This window comes from Lupinus angustifolius, chromosome LG05 (assembly GCF_001865875.1).
Source record: "Lupinus angustifolius cultivar Tanjil chromosome LG05, LupAngTanjil_v1.0, whole genome shotgun sequence".
In the NCBI taxonomy this organism is placed as follows: domain Eukaryota; kingdom Viridiplantae; phylum Streptophyta; class Magnoliopsida; order Fabales; family Fabaceae; genus Lupinus; species Lupinus angustifolius.
The window spans coordinates 1,302,448-1,319,410 of record NC_032013.1 but is presented as its reverse complement, the minus strand read 5'-3'; the positions used below and the strand labels follow the sequence as shown (position 1 = coordinate 1,319,410).

The 16,963-nt window shown below is 33.7% G+C and overlaps 2 protein-coding genes and 1 long non-coding RNA gene across 3 annotated transcripts; 1 reads left to right on the top strand and 2 right to left on the bottom strand.

Annotated features, from left to right (window-relative positions):
• LOC109347357 lies at window positions 697-5,842 on the bottom strand. The gene is made up of 10 exons (XM_019587149.1): window positions 5,739-5,842; window positions 4,275-4,618; window positions 3,858-3,941; window positions 2,871-3,296; window positions 2,565-2,700; window positions 2,298-2,460; window positions 2,013-2,141; window positions 1,488-1,682; window positions 1,180-1,302; window positions 697-923 (listed from the first exon to the last, which is right to left on the bottom strand). Exons 1-10 carry the CDS (start codon window positions 5,816-5,818, stop codon window positions 810-812), a joined length of 1,794 nt encoding a protein of 597 aa, XP_019442694.1. The 5' UTR covers window positions 5,819-5,842; the 3' UTR covers window positions 697-809.
• On the top strand, window positions 7,759-16,002 carry LOC109347358 (SNF1-related protein kinase catalytic subunit alpha KIN10-like). The gene is made up of 11 exons (XM_019587150.1): window positions 7,759-7,887; window positions 10,645-10,846; window positions 11,193-11,377; window positions 11,459-11,641; window positions 11,747-11,878; window positions 12,839-13,024; window positions 13,622-13,711; window positions 13,781-13,864; window positions 14,368-14,508; window positions 14,838-15,077; window positions 15,387-16,002. The coding sequence occupies exons 2-11, from the start codon at window positions 10,654-10,656 to the stop codon at window positions 15,498-15,500; spliced, it is 1,548 nt and encodes a 515-aa protein (XP_019442695.1). The 5' UTR covers window positions 7,759-7,887; window positions 10,645-10,653; the 3' UTR covers window positions 15,501-16,002.
• Window positions 14,538-14,844, bottom strand: LOC109347362. The gene is made up of 2 exons (XR_002107595.1): window positions 14,711-14,844; window positions 14,538-14,587 (listed from the first exon to the last, which is right to left on the bottom strand). It is a non-coding gene; the product is annotated as an uncharacterized LOC109347362 (long non-coding RNA).

Genomic DNA, 16,963 nt, shown 5'->3' with positions numbered 1-16,963 from the left:
AAATCCTTATTCAACTGAATCAGTTGAAACCTGATTCAACCATTTATGTAAGACCATACAAATATATTCATCAATTTTTGTTTTAATTTTCCTTTACACCATTGTAATTGTTGCACAAAGATACAACCAAATCATAAAGCTAAGTGTTTTCTTGACATCTCATTGTCCATGATTGTATGATGTCCTCCCTTTTTCTTTCTTGTGATGTGAATGGAAAGAGAGAAAAAAACATTAATAAATGTATTAAAAGTATCAAAATACAGCATAGATATTAAATTTAGATGTACAAATAACATATTATATCATAAACTAAAGTCTTACACATGGCATGCATCAATTCATATGTATAACTTGGATATAAGTACAAATGAAAGTTGATGCCAAAAAATGTTTTCTCTCTTTTTCAACCATAATGATGGTGCATTATCCTCCTCCCCCATAGGTTTAGATAGATAAACAGAAAGCACGACCAAATACACGAGGTTTTCACTTAGTTGGGTCTAGTAAAAATAGATATATACAGCTTTATCATACAATCTGAGAGGCTATTTCCGGTAGATAGATAAACAGAAATATAACTAAATATCTTATATACAATACTATATATCCTTTGTACTTAAGAATATTTACATCAACTATCCTTAACATTGAATAAAATAATAGTTTCCCTTATTTGGGAATAAATATAACTTATCATTTTTCTATGCCTTTTCTATTTACAGTTGGAGACAAGTACATTTTGCATCCAACAAAAACACCTTAAACTCTGTCTTTTCCTCATAATTCTGTTTGTATTGTTGAATATTATATCATTCACCATCAAGGGTCTTAAGTCTTGGTACTTGTCCATTATCACCAAACTCAATTTTGTTCAATCTTAAGCAGCATAGCACTTGTTCTGGAAGTTCTTCTTGCTTTTGAGCCTGTTTTTAGAAATTTAGAAACATGATAAGTTACGCTAATAAAAATGTCGTAGCGAGCTTAAGATAGCGTTTGGTAGACATATTAGAACATGACGGAAATTCTATAATTGATATGTCGATCATATTTCAGGGGTTTTCTAATGTGTACCAAATGATACATTTTAATTTACCCAAAATGAGTAATTTTATATTGAGAATTCCATAGATGCCTAATGTTACACCTTAGAAGTTCAATGTGGGTGACATAACATGATACCTGAATTGTTAGTCCTAGATCTAGAATTCCATCTTTCAGCCGATCTCGAAATGCGTCAAGTCCTTTTCTTGATATGTAGCTAAATCGATGAACGTCAAGATCAATCTCAAGGTAGTTAGGACCCTATTAGAGATAGAGTAACCAAGTTAGAAATTAAGAACAAAGGTATAGGCTCGTTAAAGTTCATTGCAGTTTAACATCGAAATCTAATTCGGAATGACGATAATAAGTATGTTTCATTAGAAAATACAGGACAACTATATGCTGCAAATATCAAATTTATGATACATATGTATGTGAGTTCTTACCTTGTAAAAGCTGTGTTGAGGGCGCGACAGGACAGGTTTTTCGTTATAAGCATTTACTAGCTTTTTTTCGGTAGAACTCAAGTTCATATCTTCAGGATTGACAAGTCCTACCATGATCTTTAATCTTTCTCTGAAAGGAACACTCGATTCTTTTGCGAATCCTTTGACCTTTTCCGTCTCATCATCGACGAATTTCTATAGTGTATATAGAGAACATAGATCAAGTATTAAACTGATGCAATCATTTCACATTGACACAAGCAAACCAATGCTAATCTTATATGAATCCATTCAAAGAATCTTATGTACATGTTGTAGATCTATATGCTAGCACCGGAACATGTTAGCTTTGTATGAAATCTCGAGTAAACTCGATGTAGAAATTTCAGGTGAGAATTGTTGAAAATGTAGAGAACAATGATGAATGATTAAACTAGAAAAGTGGTCTATAAAGCACTATTTGCTTTAACAAAAATGTTACCAGAAAGTAGTATGAATTGAAATAGTAGTAGGCAATTGAATTACCTTTATGCTTTCATGAAACTGTGTAGAAATGTGTTCATCAACAGTCTCGGAAACCTTGAAATACAGTACAAGGCTCATCCCTTCTCCATCGGCGTCACCGTTGAACATAGCAGCTGGATATGTAGGCAACTGCCACAAAGCATATGCATATAAATATATGTAAGAAGATAAGAAGATAATAAGATAAATGAAATACCATCAGCTATGGCAAATCTCGGATGACGATACATATTTCGAAAGATTTATGAATATCGACTTTCGAGTAAGTTAAAAAAACTTAGTTACCTGGATATTTACAATAAGAAGTTGGGGAAGTTTGCCATTGGCTTTCACATTTGGAAGTTCAAGGTATTGGGCAATGTGATGTATCTTTTTGGAGCAGACAAATTGATCAACACCAATTGGAACATAAGGACTATAATTTGGCGCAGGAAACTTGCGCTTGTCTCTGGAAAACAAATAATTAAATAGACGACAATTATGTTCGCATAACCTCATCGAAAACAGAAAGTTGTACAAATGTAAATGCAGGAAAGCAAGGAAACAGCATACTTGAAATAGTTTTCACCGCGGAGTTTAAAAGTTGAAGACGAGATTTCGGACCAGCATCCAGAAGATGGCTTTTCTCCTTTCTGACATGGTATTATATGTCCGGCTATGGGACGATACATATGTCGTTTCGATTGACCTTGCATTAAGATAAAGAAGCATAATCAGTATGGTATAGTTAATTTATTTCAGTATGCTACACTAATTGTCAAATTAGACTACAAGAATGCAAACATTTAAGTTACATAATCTACTATGTGAATCTATTTCCATTCTATGGAATGAACTTTAGATTACTTTATCACTTACAAAGTTCTGCGGCGTCTTCTACGTCGCACGATGATCTGCGCTTAAAGGAAAGCTTGAAAAGCGATGACCGATTTTTATTGGATTGGAGACTCTTTCTTGGGCCATTTATTGTTTTGTCATTGAAGCTTAGAGAGGATAGCAATCTAGTGAGGCCTGACTTGAGTGTATTCTCTTCTTTTAATCCTTTGAAGCTTCCATTGTTCATTCCTAATCTCGATTTTCCGAGATTTTGTGTACTGATAGAGACAAATGCATTTTCATCTTTGACCTTATATCTATCAGAAATACTTCCATCAACTTTAATATAACTTTCATGATATTCTTCATATTGATTTTTTTTATCTACAATACATGATGATCTTTCATATTGGAGCAATTGGCCATTTGAGATGTTTCCATTTGTGTTGCTTACCAATGGAAAACCATCTGCATATAAAACCAAAATCCAAGTAAACAAAGTAAAGAAAGAAATGAGAATCAGAATGGTGAGAGTTAAAAACGATCGAGGGCATGTTTGGATTAACAACTTAATTAAGCGCTTCTTCAATAACACGTTTCGAGAGCTTATTTTCGTAAGCTTGTCGAAATAAGTTAACAAGAGCTTGTAGAAAGGTCATAAGCCAGTTTTATATGCTACATTCATAAGTTTTTCAAAAGCTGTTTTGATAAACTCAAATCATCACTCTATACCCTCTTCCGAAACACCCTCGAAGTAACTTTTTGATTTCCCAAAGTATCTCCCCGCCTGATAGGTGAGAGACTAATATCCCGGAGTACCGTTGAGTGCCTAAGAGAGGACTCATACCAATAGTGTTTTTCTACATATGCATGAATCTATAGATCGAACCCAGATCTCATGCTTAGATGACTCAGCTCCACTCGTACCAACACACATTAGCACACAAACAACCCCTTCCCTTTGAATTTCTATTCAGAGGGTGCTATTCATTGTTTTCATGTTATTAACGACCGAGTAATATTCCTTACCTCCATGAACACTAGTGAAGTCATCATCAGATTCAGATTCCAAAATGCTGACAGAGTCAAAGTAGGCTTCATTTCGGGACATTACTGCACGCAATGAAGTTAAAATGTCAATGAGAAAGGTTAAAGTCTTCATCTTGGGACATAACTATTAATTTGTTTTCTCATTTTTGTAATTTTGAATAGAAAGGTTAAAGTTCTTTATCCATAATCAACATCACTCATTTCACTTACTATGATATTTGATCTAAAACATAGGCCTCAACTACTATATATGATGATGAATGTAGTTATGTTAAACATGTACTAGGATATGTTTCTTAATCCTTAATGTGTTCTTTACATGTTTATTGACCAAATATTTGTGTTTCTTAGGAAAAGACAAAGGAGAGAACATGTTAAGGAAATACAAGAATATACCATTTGCATCATATTTACTATGGTGCCATTCAAGTTGTGTAACATGGAATGTTGAATTGCTAACTTCAGAAGTTGAACCATCCTCCAACTTCATATGAACAAATTCACTAACAGAATAATCTGTTACACATGCCTCTGCATCACTAGTCCTATTCTTGCTACCATCAAGGACTGGATTCAAGATCTTTCTACGGCGTCTAATAATTCGCCGATGGAACTTTCTTGGTTTGTTCATAGGGTGGGTAGGTACTGACACACAACCACCCATTGTGAGTTGTTCGCAACACTCGCAATCGCAGTTTTTCAAAATCGACTTCGTAAGAAGTTTGAGTCGCACAACGAATCTGCTAAGTTATCAAACATAACAGAAATTAAATCAAAGAAGTGTTAGCAAACAAAATGAACTGATTGAACTACATTGAAGAAATAGTTAACTCCAAAAATGATTCAAGATAGGTGAAGTGTCAATATATACAATGTTGAAGAACTTAGAACATGACCTTCAAATAGAGAAATCTGAACTCCGAAGTCGATCAATTAAGATCTAGACATGTATTCTATGCAGAAATATGATTCCATAAACATGATTTTTATACATAGAAACCATCAAGTGATGATACCTTGAGATGCAAGGCATAACCTTAATGCTTATCTAACAAGCAACTATTCAAAGTTAATATCCTGAGAATTATAGGCTAAAGCACCTTTCCCTTAGAAAATACATTTTCGATTTTCCCTACACAACTAACAAGGCGTTGGTCTAGTCGTGTAAGGTCTCACTAGATTCCTAGAATGACCAAAAGGTCTAAAGTTTGATTCTTGAGAGCCACACACCCCGAAAGTGATTAGTTCCTTATACATAAGGTGAGAAGATGATTTTCGGGTATCAAAGTCTCATTAAAAAACGAAACAAAAACAAAAAAAGTTGATGAAGAGAAGGGCAAAGGGTCTACAAAAAATTAGACAAGATGATAGAAATTTGCAATTGATTGATGTAATTCAATGTGTCCATGTTAAATGCATGTAGATATAGGTGTATATATGCAATAAAAGTATAAGAATGCAACTATGCAAGTATACATATACCAGAAATCTTCATTAAAACAAAGCAAAGAGGAATTCATAAAAGGTATATGATATTCAATGAAGGGAAACATATAATAATGATATTAACAATATTTATAATAGAACACAAAATCATGATAGAACAAGCTATGCATAGTTCACAAACAAACATTGAAAAGGCAACAAAATATAAAAATATTAAACATCATCATTGAGATATTGAGGTTTGCATGGTTTTTGTAATACCATAACACTTTTTTTTATTAACATCTTTATAAAGAAAACAAAAGTAAAAACATTTTATTTGTTATATATGAAAAGAGAAATGTAAGTGCCATTGTTGGAGGTAAATTTTGCAGGTAGAATATTGAATAAAAAGACAAAGCATTGATTTATTACATTTTTTGTTGTTGCAATAGATGAATATGGCTTATCCTTCCATGCAACAAGGAAAAAGTGTATGAGGAAACAAAGAACATAAAAAGAGAGGGAGAGACAAAGTTGGTATTGGTTAAATATCCAACAACTACAATGTCGGATCAGAATATGGCAAAACACACCACCTTTTATTATTTGTGTAACATGTACCCTCTAATGCATAAGATAATGAGTTTTTTTTGCTTACCACGTGTATCCTCGCACATGATCCTTGTATTAGAAGCAATCATGTTCAAGCCGGGAACATTCATAGTTACGTGGGCTAACTCTCTCAGCGAACATTTTTTCCATCCACAAGACTTGAACCCGAGAAGGGATTCAAACATATACCACTTGAACCAACACCTATTGGTATATAAGATAATAAGTTGGTAAAAATTTATATATAATTAGTACAACATTATTTGTTTATATTATATTTGAGCCTCACATGATTAAATGTAAATAACAAATATGATGGATAAAATTCACTAAAACGAAAATGAGTTTATTAAATCTTTTAATAAAATCATTTGTTTTTCTAAATAATAATGATCAACTAATTCATTTTTTTTGGTACGACTAAAGATATTTTGATTATATATTTCAAAAGCTAACTCTCACATTCCAATAAAAATTTGACACCTAATAAATATTAATATGTATGTTTCACACTTCTCATATAATTATAAGTAACTACCACCAATACATTAACCACTTCTATCACCTTATATTGTACATTGTGATAAAGACGAAAAAATTGTAATATAAAATACAACAACACAAAAAATATATTCTAATTCTATGCATGAGTGTGGTAATATAAGAGTAATTAATACTCATAGTTAGCAAGTTATTCTTGCATTTGCACAAAATGATATTTTTTTGCCATATAATCAAGAACTCATGTTACATGCGTATGTTAGAATTTCCTTATGATTGGTGAAATATCTCCTAAAATCTTAAATCTTATGATTCTCATATATATATATATATATATATATATATAAAACAAGGATATAATGTCATACTTGAATCAACGTTTTCTCATCTACTCATTTGACACTTTCAAGAGAGTTTTGGTATGATTGTCTTCGTCAACCAAATCATTAATTCTTTTTGGGTCTTCCGACCGTTTGGGTATTCACTCATTAATTTTATATTCGTTAGTCTTTTTATAACCCAAAAATAAATAGTTAATATAATTGTATTAAATATATGATGTAACACCCCAACCCCACTTATGACATGTGGCCTATGAATATACTGAGCGTGTCACCCACCGGCTTAAATACCTCCTACAGTAATTTATTCCCCACAAAGGGAGCCTCCCGCGACTCGAACTCATGACCTCATGGACAAATATATTTATATGCTTGCTCACCCACCGAAATTTAAAATAAAATGAAAGGAAAAAGAGAAATAATTCACATGTGAAAAATGATTTCTATCCTCTCTAATGTTCAAGATTATTACTTTTTAACCTAACAAAATATAAAGTCGTTAAATTATTAAAATATAAAATGTATAAAAAGTAAGAATTTAGTGTATGAAGGTAAAAGCACTTTTAAGAAAGTAAAGATAATGTGACATGTGAAGTTTTTTATATTATTTAATAGAAGATATCATTTTCTGCAAAACTTTATGTCTTAGAAGATTAAAAAGGCTAAAATGTTGCAACATTGTTTTAAAATTTATGTACTGATCGTGTGTATAAATTTTCAGTGTATTACTTTTTTTGTTTTTTCTTTTGAATTTAAAACCTATGTATAGTTAGTATAAAATTTTTTACACTATCGGAATATCATCTATCGTAATTTGTATTACTTTTGTATGAGAATCAACGATAATTAACATATGAATGGTGGATAATTAACTGATAATATAAAAAACACTTAACTTTAGTGTATACATATTAAATCCTTTTATTTTTTCTCTAACAACTTCCAACATTATGAAAGAAACACAAAACGCAGCGTTTTAATTTCCATACAGACCATAGTATAGCACCAACAACCCCAATCTTCACTTCTCATCATTTTCCCCAATCCTCAATTTTAGGGTTCTTCTTTTTTCTTCAATTAAGCTCATTCTCACTGCATCACCACTCTTTCTATTCTCTCCTCAATCCGTAAGCCTTTTCCATTCTCCAATTTTCATCTTCTGTTTTTTTTCTTTCAATTTTTTAATTGATTGATTTTTTTTTCAGTTTCGTTTGATTTTTCATTGCATACGTTCATTGCTTTGTTTCCTTGATTTTGTTATCTTCCTTTTGGAATTAAATAAAGCTTTTTGGTATGGAGATTATGTTCATATGTTTTTGTGGATCTGGATTGTGTTAATTGATGTTTGTAATTTGTAAATGTTACTTTGAATTGCATGGTATCTCATTCAAAATAAGAAATTTTAATGTTACCTTTTGATTTTCCTATTTGAATTTATTCGACTTCTATTTCTGAAAAAAATCAGATTTTTTAGCTAAAGCCTTCCATTCACATTTTCATGTTACTTTATTTTGTTTTTATTTTATCATTAAAATTATGGAAAATCATGGGATGGCAATAGATGGCACCATTTCACATTTGTTGAGGATTGGGTTTGATGTTTGTGTAAAACAATTGAAAAACATTGTTTATGGTGTTGGAACCTGGAAAGGATTTGAGAATAAGGCATGGTTTTGAGAATAGTAAGCCAGGTAGGCAAATGTGAATGAGGGCTTAAGGCACTACTGGTTTTCAATGCCTTGTTGCAAGATGCGCAGAAATCTTCCACGTGTAACCGATGAAAGGCGCTGAAGACAAAATACTGATTATTTTAGCATATTACCATCACAGTTAGAGAATAGATAGCTGGAATTTTTTGATTTTTGTCAGCTACAAATGGGCCATGATTGACTCATGCTGACATCTCTCGCCTAAGTGCGTTACACGCGTCTTTTGGTGTATTTGACTACATCAAGATGTCACCGTCCCCATTTTTGTCAGCTCATTTATAGTATCATATTGATAATTATTATTTTACACTAAATGGGAGGAAAGAGTTAATTCTGAGTTGTGCACTAATTGTGGGCAATTAAGAAGATATTTCCCATGAAATCAGTAGACTCTCATGGGCCTTCTGTTTCTTCGCATCTGATAATATAACTCCTTCAAAGTAGGTAGCGGTGTAAGATGCCCTTACTGCTAGGGGTTTTAATGCCTTGAGCGAGAGGCAATGAAAAGGGCAAGACTTAATTGATGCACTAATTTGCCTTATAATTTAACTTATCAAGCTTCAAGTATAAAATTCATATTAAACATAAAACTAATCTTTAATTTTCGTAATGCTATGGCTTAAGCTGCTTGGACTTTGAGTTTCATAGACCAACTACTACTTATTTGTTTAACATTTTGACTATTTTACCCCCTCATTTAGCATCATATTTAGCATTTTAGATGGCTGGGCATTTTGGGTTTTTCACAACTATCAATTCGGCAATGAAGGTACATGCCTCCTCTAAACCAGAAAGACAGGCCTAAGTTGGTAGAAGCATACATTTCACTAAGGTGGTGTACAGTTGCTGGTTGTGTTGCACTGACACGGGTACGTGGTATGTACTTGATACGTGGTCGACCTTTTCTAAAAAACTAGAGGAATAATGATCATAAAGTAAGCATACATATTGTCACTTAAACAACAAAAACTTGACTTTTTGAACAAAATCCACTATAATAAAAAAGGAAAAGAGAAACAGAAACAAAGAGCAGGATAGTGATGGAGGAGGATAAGGGCTTTAATGGAGTGACCATGGAGCAAGGCTTCAATGGAGTTGCGATGGAAGAAGGCCTTCAATGGAGTTGCCACAGGTTTGCGTGAGAGAGCAGAGGAGCACCTTCAATGGCATCAATTAGGGTTGTGTGAGGCAATATGTGAAAAGCCAAAATATCTGTCCAAAACGACAATGATTCGGCCATAATGAACCCTAAAAACGAACCCGCAACGCACCCTAAATGGCTTTTTTATGGATCGCTACGAACCGGGTACGTACCCATCACGTAATGAAGGCAATTCACATCTGGTGAGTTCGGGACCCAAATGCATATACCCGTGCAACACAGGTTGCATGAATGTTTTACATTCCCAGGAATCCAACATTCCCATCTAAAAGGCAGGAATCTAACACTCCCATCTCCTTCACATTTTTAGATTCGAGGCATGTTACCTGTCTTGATAACTTTTTATTAATCTCCTACCAAATGTGGGAATCTCACATTCTCATGTTGAGATTCCTAGGTATATAAAATCATTCCCAAATTCAAACGCCACCTAAAGGTGAAGGGTGCCTCAGCCAGCAAGCGGCACTGACCCCTTCTTGTGGCTTGCCTCAGCCCTTCTGGCATGCATTTGTGGGATTTGATGATACTGACCTTGTTCATTTATCTGGGAGAAGGCGGCCTCCACAATGTTGATGAAAAAAAGGGAAAAATATGCTTAATTTGTTGTTTATTTTTCTTTTTCACTTTTACTAACCCTCGCGGTTAATACTGATTTTGTTAGCTTATGCATTCTTGGATTCTGTCTTCTTTTATCGGACGAATGAAGGAATTTATCAGAGAAAAGAATATTACCGAGACAATTTGTTAGGATAAATATTTTCTTTAATTGTGATAATACGTAGGACAATATTTGTTCTTAATTTAATGCCCGTATAACTCTATTAGATAATGATGTGATTCAGAGTGCTGGTCTTTCATGCTGCATATAAATTCTTGATACAGCAATCATTCTGATATTTTTCTTATGATGCCTGATGAAGGCGTCAATGAATTCAGCCTAATTTGCATTGTTTATCTATGATTATATACTTTTGTGTCTGATTATTCCCTATTTTTTCTGTCTGAATCTCTAGATTTTGGAAATGGATGGGTCAACTGGCCGGGGTGGTGGTGGAGGTGTGGACATGTTTCTATCAAATTATAAGTTGGGAAAAACACTTGGCATTGGGTCCTTTGGCAAGGTGAAAATTGCAGAGCATGTATTGACTGGTCATAAAGTTGCCATAAAGATCCTTAACCGCCGCAAGATAAAGAATATGGAAATGGAAGAAAAAGGTCCATCTTTTGCATCTTAATAATCTTACTGTATCTAATTGTGGGACTCATAATTTAATTGTTTTTATTTTACTAGCATTTCGGTAAGTTTCTATTTGTAGGTTCTAGAACATTAGGTATTAGGGATTAACTGATTTTCTTGAGCCATAGTATTATTTTGTATCTTTGCTGTAGGTAACAAGCAAATTGTCAATGAAACTCCTAAATGGCACTTTCTTTTGATTTTGACCCGATTTTTTTGTCCTTAACATTCAGTAAAGTGAAGAAAATTTCAGGGTAGCAAACACTTTATAGAATACGCTTGTGGTTGGTTTTATATGCTTTCTTTTTCTTAAATAATTTGCAGTGAGAAGGGAAATCAAAATTTTAAGATTATTCATGCATCCTCATATTATACGACTTTATGAGGTCATAGAAACTCCAACTGACATATATGTGGTTATGGAGTATGTGAAATCTGGAGAGCTTTTTGATTATATAGTTGAGAAGGGTAGGTTGCAAGAAGATGAAGCCCGCAATTTTTTTCAGCAGGTATAATATCCTACTATCTTATGTAGTTAAGAATTTATGTTCGTTGCAAATTATTTAGGCTAACTTCTGTTTTGAAAGCAGATAATCTCTGGTGTGGAGTACTGTCACAGGAATATGGTGGTTCATAGAGACCTGAAGCCTGAGAATTTACTTTTGGACTCTAAATGTAATGTCAAGATTGCTGATTTTGGCTTGAGCAACATCATGCGTGATGGACACTTTCTTAAGACAAGTTGTGGAAGCCCTAACTATGCAGCTCCAGAGGTTTGTCAGCCTTGGATTAATTGAATTGGTTGTTACTATTCTTTTAGAATACATATTTCCTTCTCTCGTGGTTCATATTTCATGATTAAACTGTAACTTTCTCAGGTCATCTCTGGGAAATTGTATGCTGGGCCTGAAGTAGATGTCTGGAGCTGTGGTGTAATTTTATACGCTCTTCTCTGTGGCACTCTCCCCTTTGACGATGAAAACATTCCAAACCTCTTCAAAAAAATAAAGGTATCATTGATCTTCATTTAAATATTATCATTATTTGTTGTTTCTTTTGTGGTTTTGAAAGGACTGTTCATTTACCTACCACTGTCATGACAGTGGTTTTGAGCTTGGCATTGTTCTACTGGAGTTATAACTAGGCCAGAAATGCCTAATATTTTTTAGCTCCATACTTACCATATCTTCTTTAGATGTCTTTGTTTTAATTAAGGTTGACAAGTCCTCCTACCTTGTTGCAAAGATAAGTGTGTTTAACTAACATTGGTATGCATAAAAAGTTACACATCAAACCAACAAATTACCATTGAAATCCTAAACAAAACCATTATTAACTTTGATGATTAAATAATATATATAATGTTACAAGTCCCATGATAACATATATATTAGTAGCGCTATCAAAAGGAGAAATTATACCACTTCATAGGTGTCAATAACACCTGACAAATTCCATCATTTTCGTCATTCCACTGGGATTCATCATCTAATAGGTAGTGGGATGTAAATTGCCATTAACACCTTGTTGAAGATCCCTGGTGGATGGGTCAAAAGACAGATTGCTGATGACAGGGATATTAGAGAGTAAAGGAGGTAGGATCCAAAAGGAACAAAAATTGAGAAAACATGCCGTAGTTTATGCCACTTTCTTCAACCTAACTGAGTAGTGGAAATTGTACATGCCTACTCATCTTCTTATGATCTTGCACTCATTCCTGCCACCATCTCATGACTTTCATCTTTCTGAGTTATGATGCATTATTTTATCACTCTGGGGATCTCAGCCTGGAAGATATTCCAATCTTATGCATTGAAGTGAAACCTTGACAACTTTGATTAAACTGTTTGGTTATGTTCTATATATTAATAATTCTTCCCGTCATTCAAACCAGATCTATCTCTTCAAAGATGTTATCTGCAAAGAGATTTAATCTTGCCTTTGAACTTATCTCTACTGATTTCTTATAGGGTGGGATATACACTCTTCCTAGCCATCTATCACCTGGTGCTAGAGATTTGATACCAAGGATGCTTGTGGTGGATCCTATGAAGAGGATGACCATACCTGAGATACATCAACACCCATGGTTCCAAGCTCGTCTTCCGCGATATTTAGCTGTGCCACCACCAGATACAATGCAGCAAGCCAAAAAGGTCGGTTCTTACATCTGTAATGAGTTTTTTCCTGGATTTTTAATTCTTATGATAATTCTTTTTCTAACATTTAATCTTCTACACGATTCCCATTTGCCATTTATTTTGTGTGAAAAAAGCTGCACCTTTTTGTCAATGAGATTGAGTTTTTTTGGAATTATGCTGTTATTATTAGTCAAAAGTTACATTCTTCCAGTGACTTGGAGGTGAGGTGAGGTGGAGTGAAGCAAGACATGTGTGCTGAACTAATTATAAGCTCCAGTCTAAGAGTTCCATGTTATTTTAGATTTTTCAATTTCAATTTACCTTTGTGTACCTTCTCTGGCTTATAAAATAAATGTACTTCAACTGCGCAAGTTTGCTCTTATTATTATTGTTATGTGTTGCCAAAAAGTATTAGTTTTACGTTTAATTGCTTGGGTTTAAGCATCAGATAGCTTTACAAGTCACAAGTTTTAAGGGTTTTGGTTTCTTTTTTGTGTTTCTGTGGCATACTAGAAGTTTTGGGCATTACACATACATATTGCATATAACATGGTGTTTTTACTTGATAAGTTATACTCAATCCTAAAAACAACCAATACCATGGTTTTGTAGATTGACGAGGAGATTCTTCAGGAAGTGGTTAATATGGGATTTGACAGGAATCACTTGGTTGACTCTCTTCGCAACAGGCTACAAAATGAGGTTTGTGCTCTTCATTGATCACTTTGTGTATATGCCAACTTGTCTCTCATCACCATCCATGTATTTCAGGGTACTGTAGCATACTATTTGTTATTGGACAACCGGTTCCGTGTTTCTAGTGGCTATCTTGGAGCTGAGTTTCAAGAGACAATGGTGGGTTCGTTTTCTCTTTAGTTGTTTAATTTTTCATGAGTTGTCAGATAAAGTGATTTACCTTATATAATAGTTGACAAGACACATTTGATAATTTGTATCTATCTGGTTTTAATAATTGTGTGCTTAATGTTGGCCACACACTAGCATATTTATATTTACATGAATGGGGTACAATATTATTACACAGTAAATGCTAATCTATCCTTAATGATGTGTAAGTGTGCTGAAACTAATTTTGAAATGTGCAACATTTAACATTATCTTTATTGAAATGAGCAGCAATCTCAAAATTGCTTGCTACTCTGTGTATTAGAGCTATGGTTAATGGGTTAACCATGTGATTGAATTTATATTTCTGGCCTGAACATGGTTCTTTATGGATTTTGCAACTATGAAATTGTAGGTTTTTTTCCATTCTTAATAATTGTTTTGTTTGGCTCTTTTAAAAACTGGATAATATGCAAACCTCATTAGTTTTGGTTTTATGATGTGACTGCTAGGATTCTGGCTTCAATCATATCCATTCCAGAGAAGTTGCTTCTCCAGTTGTTGGGAACCGCTTTCCGGGGTATATTGATTATCAAGGAGCAGGAATGAGGCCACAGTTCCCTGTTGAGAGGAAGTGGGCCCTTGGGCTTCAGGTGCAGTGTTTTAACAGTTAGTTTTTTTACGTACCGGATCTGGATTAAAAAATAAGCAATCTCCAGTGATGATTCCTAGCTGTTAGAGAGGAAATAATGGTTGGGTGTCTATGATTTATAACTCGTTCCGTTTTTCCTATGAGGGTTTGGGGTCACAATTTTGTGATTGAATGTGCTGCTTATGTACTTCTTTTGTGCTCACATAAGCTGCTGTTTGTAACATGTCAATAATAGCTGCCATCAGAAAGATGTTTTGATGTACTTGTTTTATTAGTTGCTTGTGACTATGGTCTTCTAAACTGTTGGTTCTATTTGTTAACTTGTAATAGTCTCGAGCCCATCCTCGTGAAATAATGACCGAGGTCCTTAAAGCTCTACAAGAGTTGAATGTTTCTTGGAAAAAGATTGGACACTACAACATGAAGTGCAGATGGGTTGCTGGCATTCCTGGTCATCACGAAGGAATGATTAACAATTCTGTTCATAATAATCATTACTTAGGAAATGATTTCAGCATTATTGAGAATGATGCTGTTTCTAAATCAAATGTGGTCAAGTTTGAAGTACAGGTAATTTTCCTGTAACCATACTCTCTGTTGCACCTTGATTTAAATTAAATGTTTAATGGTCAGTTAGGGTAGATTTAAGAGGATGAGTTTGATGCAACAGTAAGGTTGTTGCTTATTGATCATGAGGTCACGAGTTTAAATCCTGGAAACAACATCACCGCTTGCAGGGGTAAGACTGGGTGCACCTACCCTCCCCAGATCCACTAAGTGGGAGCCTTGTGCACTTTGTTAATTCTTATGTCATTGTTGGGTAGCTCTAATTTTCTTTTTCCCTGATTATTCTAAAACTCATGTTAATATCTTTAACAGCTTTACAAAACTCGAGAAGAGAAGTATCTGCTAGATCTTCAAAGGGTTCATGGTCCACAGTTTCTTTTCTTGGATCTGTGTGCTGCTTTCCTTGCGCAACTTCGCGTTCTCTAGAGCAAAGATCATAAACTCACTAGGAAGACTTAAAGATGTGCCTTATGTTGCATGTGAATAAGCTTACAATGTAAATATAAGTTCTCTTTCAGCATGGGTTTATCTTGTCTGTATGTACTTTTTAGTATATCCCCTAGTTTTCATATGGGTAATCATGATTATGAGACAATGCTAAATATTATATTACCTCTTAATCATGTTCATTTATTTCATGGTGAATTGGTTTTTATCAATCCCATGAAATTCTCTGGGAATTTTATGAAAGAATTAGTCCCTAGCAGACAATGCTATTTATGGTGTTGAACCTAGTGTTGTAAATGATTATCATGTTTGTTACTTGGATGCAAAGGGTTGTTTGGCTAGTCTGCATTTTACATGAGTTTTCAGGATTAGCTTTTTTCTCTTGTTCCCCTTATGCATTCATGTTTTTACCCCCTTTTTTGTGAGGGAATGTATGCATTATATTTAACAGTAATTTGTATTGAATACTAAAGTTGTGATGCATTATATCTAACAACTTTTTTATGAATTATAATCCTTGTGTATAAGCAATTTCAAATGTAGCAGTCACAAATTGTGCCACAACAAAAAGTAGAATTTATATGTGAAAATTCCACAGACCTGACTCAAACAATCATCAGGTGGCATTTGGTTAGGGATTTCCACCAGAAGTATACTCTCTCTAAAACATGAGTTTAATTTTTCATGTTGATCCGGTCGAAAATATAATAGCAATTAAGTCTTTATTTTATTATGTCAGTACATTGATCGAACAATATCACAATACTCTATCATAAATGATGTTCGAACTTTTCAATTCTTAGATTCCTTAAAATTGGTGCCTTAACATTACCCTGGTGCCCTTAACATTCCCCATTTGACATTACCCTGGTATCAACTACCAAGCAATTAATACAATTGGATTTAACTAGGCTTCCATGAAAAAGTAAGAACATATTTGTGCATCTTAAAATCAATTTTACTCATTATTTAGGAAAACAAAATCAATTTTAATCATTAATGACTCAGAGATGATGGAGTAGCTCATATCTACTCTATGTTTATAACTTTAAACTGTTACCTTTGCTAAAGTTTCATGAATAACTTTATTACATTTCTGACATTATGTTATAGCAGTTTATATACTTAGATGTTGGCAAAATGTTAATGATAATGGTTCTTTCAATGCAACTTCAATATGGATTTACTATTTAGAACACTTGAAAGTAACAGTGCATATAATTAGCATTCATAAACCTACATAAATGAATTATATTAATAACTGAAAGAACTATTTTTTGGTGAATTCCAAAGTTAACAAGTTTGCTTTTGATACATGCCATTTGATGGTTGGTTAATTGCTTAGCAACTATTCATCTTCCCTTCCTGATTCAAGTTTCAACTTCATGCACACATAGTTTTACAGCGTCCTAGTTTTGCAGTTTCCTTCATCATCTCATTTC

Excerpts from the sequence above, each read along its gene's own strand:
- LOC109347357 (XM_019587149.1), bottom strand. The coding sequence starts at position 5,818 with ATGTTCTTTGTTTCCTCATACACTTTTTCCTTGTTGCATGGAAGGATA. Across the intron at positions 3,942-4,274 it reads TAGTAAATATGATGCAAATG|TAATGTCCCGAAATGAAGCC; the intron begins GTATATTCTTGT and ends CATTGCGTGCAG. Across the intron at positions 1,683-2,012 it reads AGTTTCATGAAAGCATAAAG|AAATTCGTCGATGATGAGAC; the intron begins GTAATTCAATTG and ends TATACACTATAG.
- LOC109347358 (XM_019587150.1), top strand. The coding sequence starts at position 10,654 with ATGGATGGGTCAACTGGCCGGGGTGGTGGTGGAGGTGTGGACATGTTT. Across the intron at positions 10,847-11,192 it reads TATGGAAATGGAAGAAAAAG|TGAGAAGGGAAATCAAAATT; the intron begins GTCCATCTTTTG and ends AATAATTTGCAG. Across the intron at positions 14,509-14,837 it reads AGTGGGCCCTTGGGCTTCAG|TCTCGAGCCCATCCTCGTGA; the intron begins GTGCAGTGTTTT and ends AACTTGTAATAG.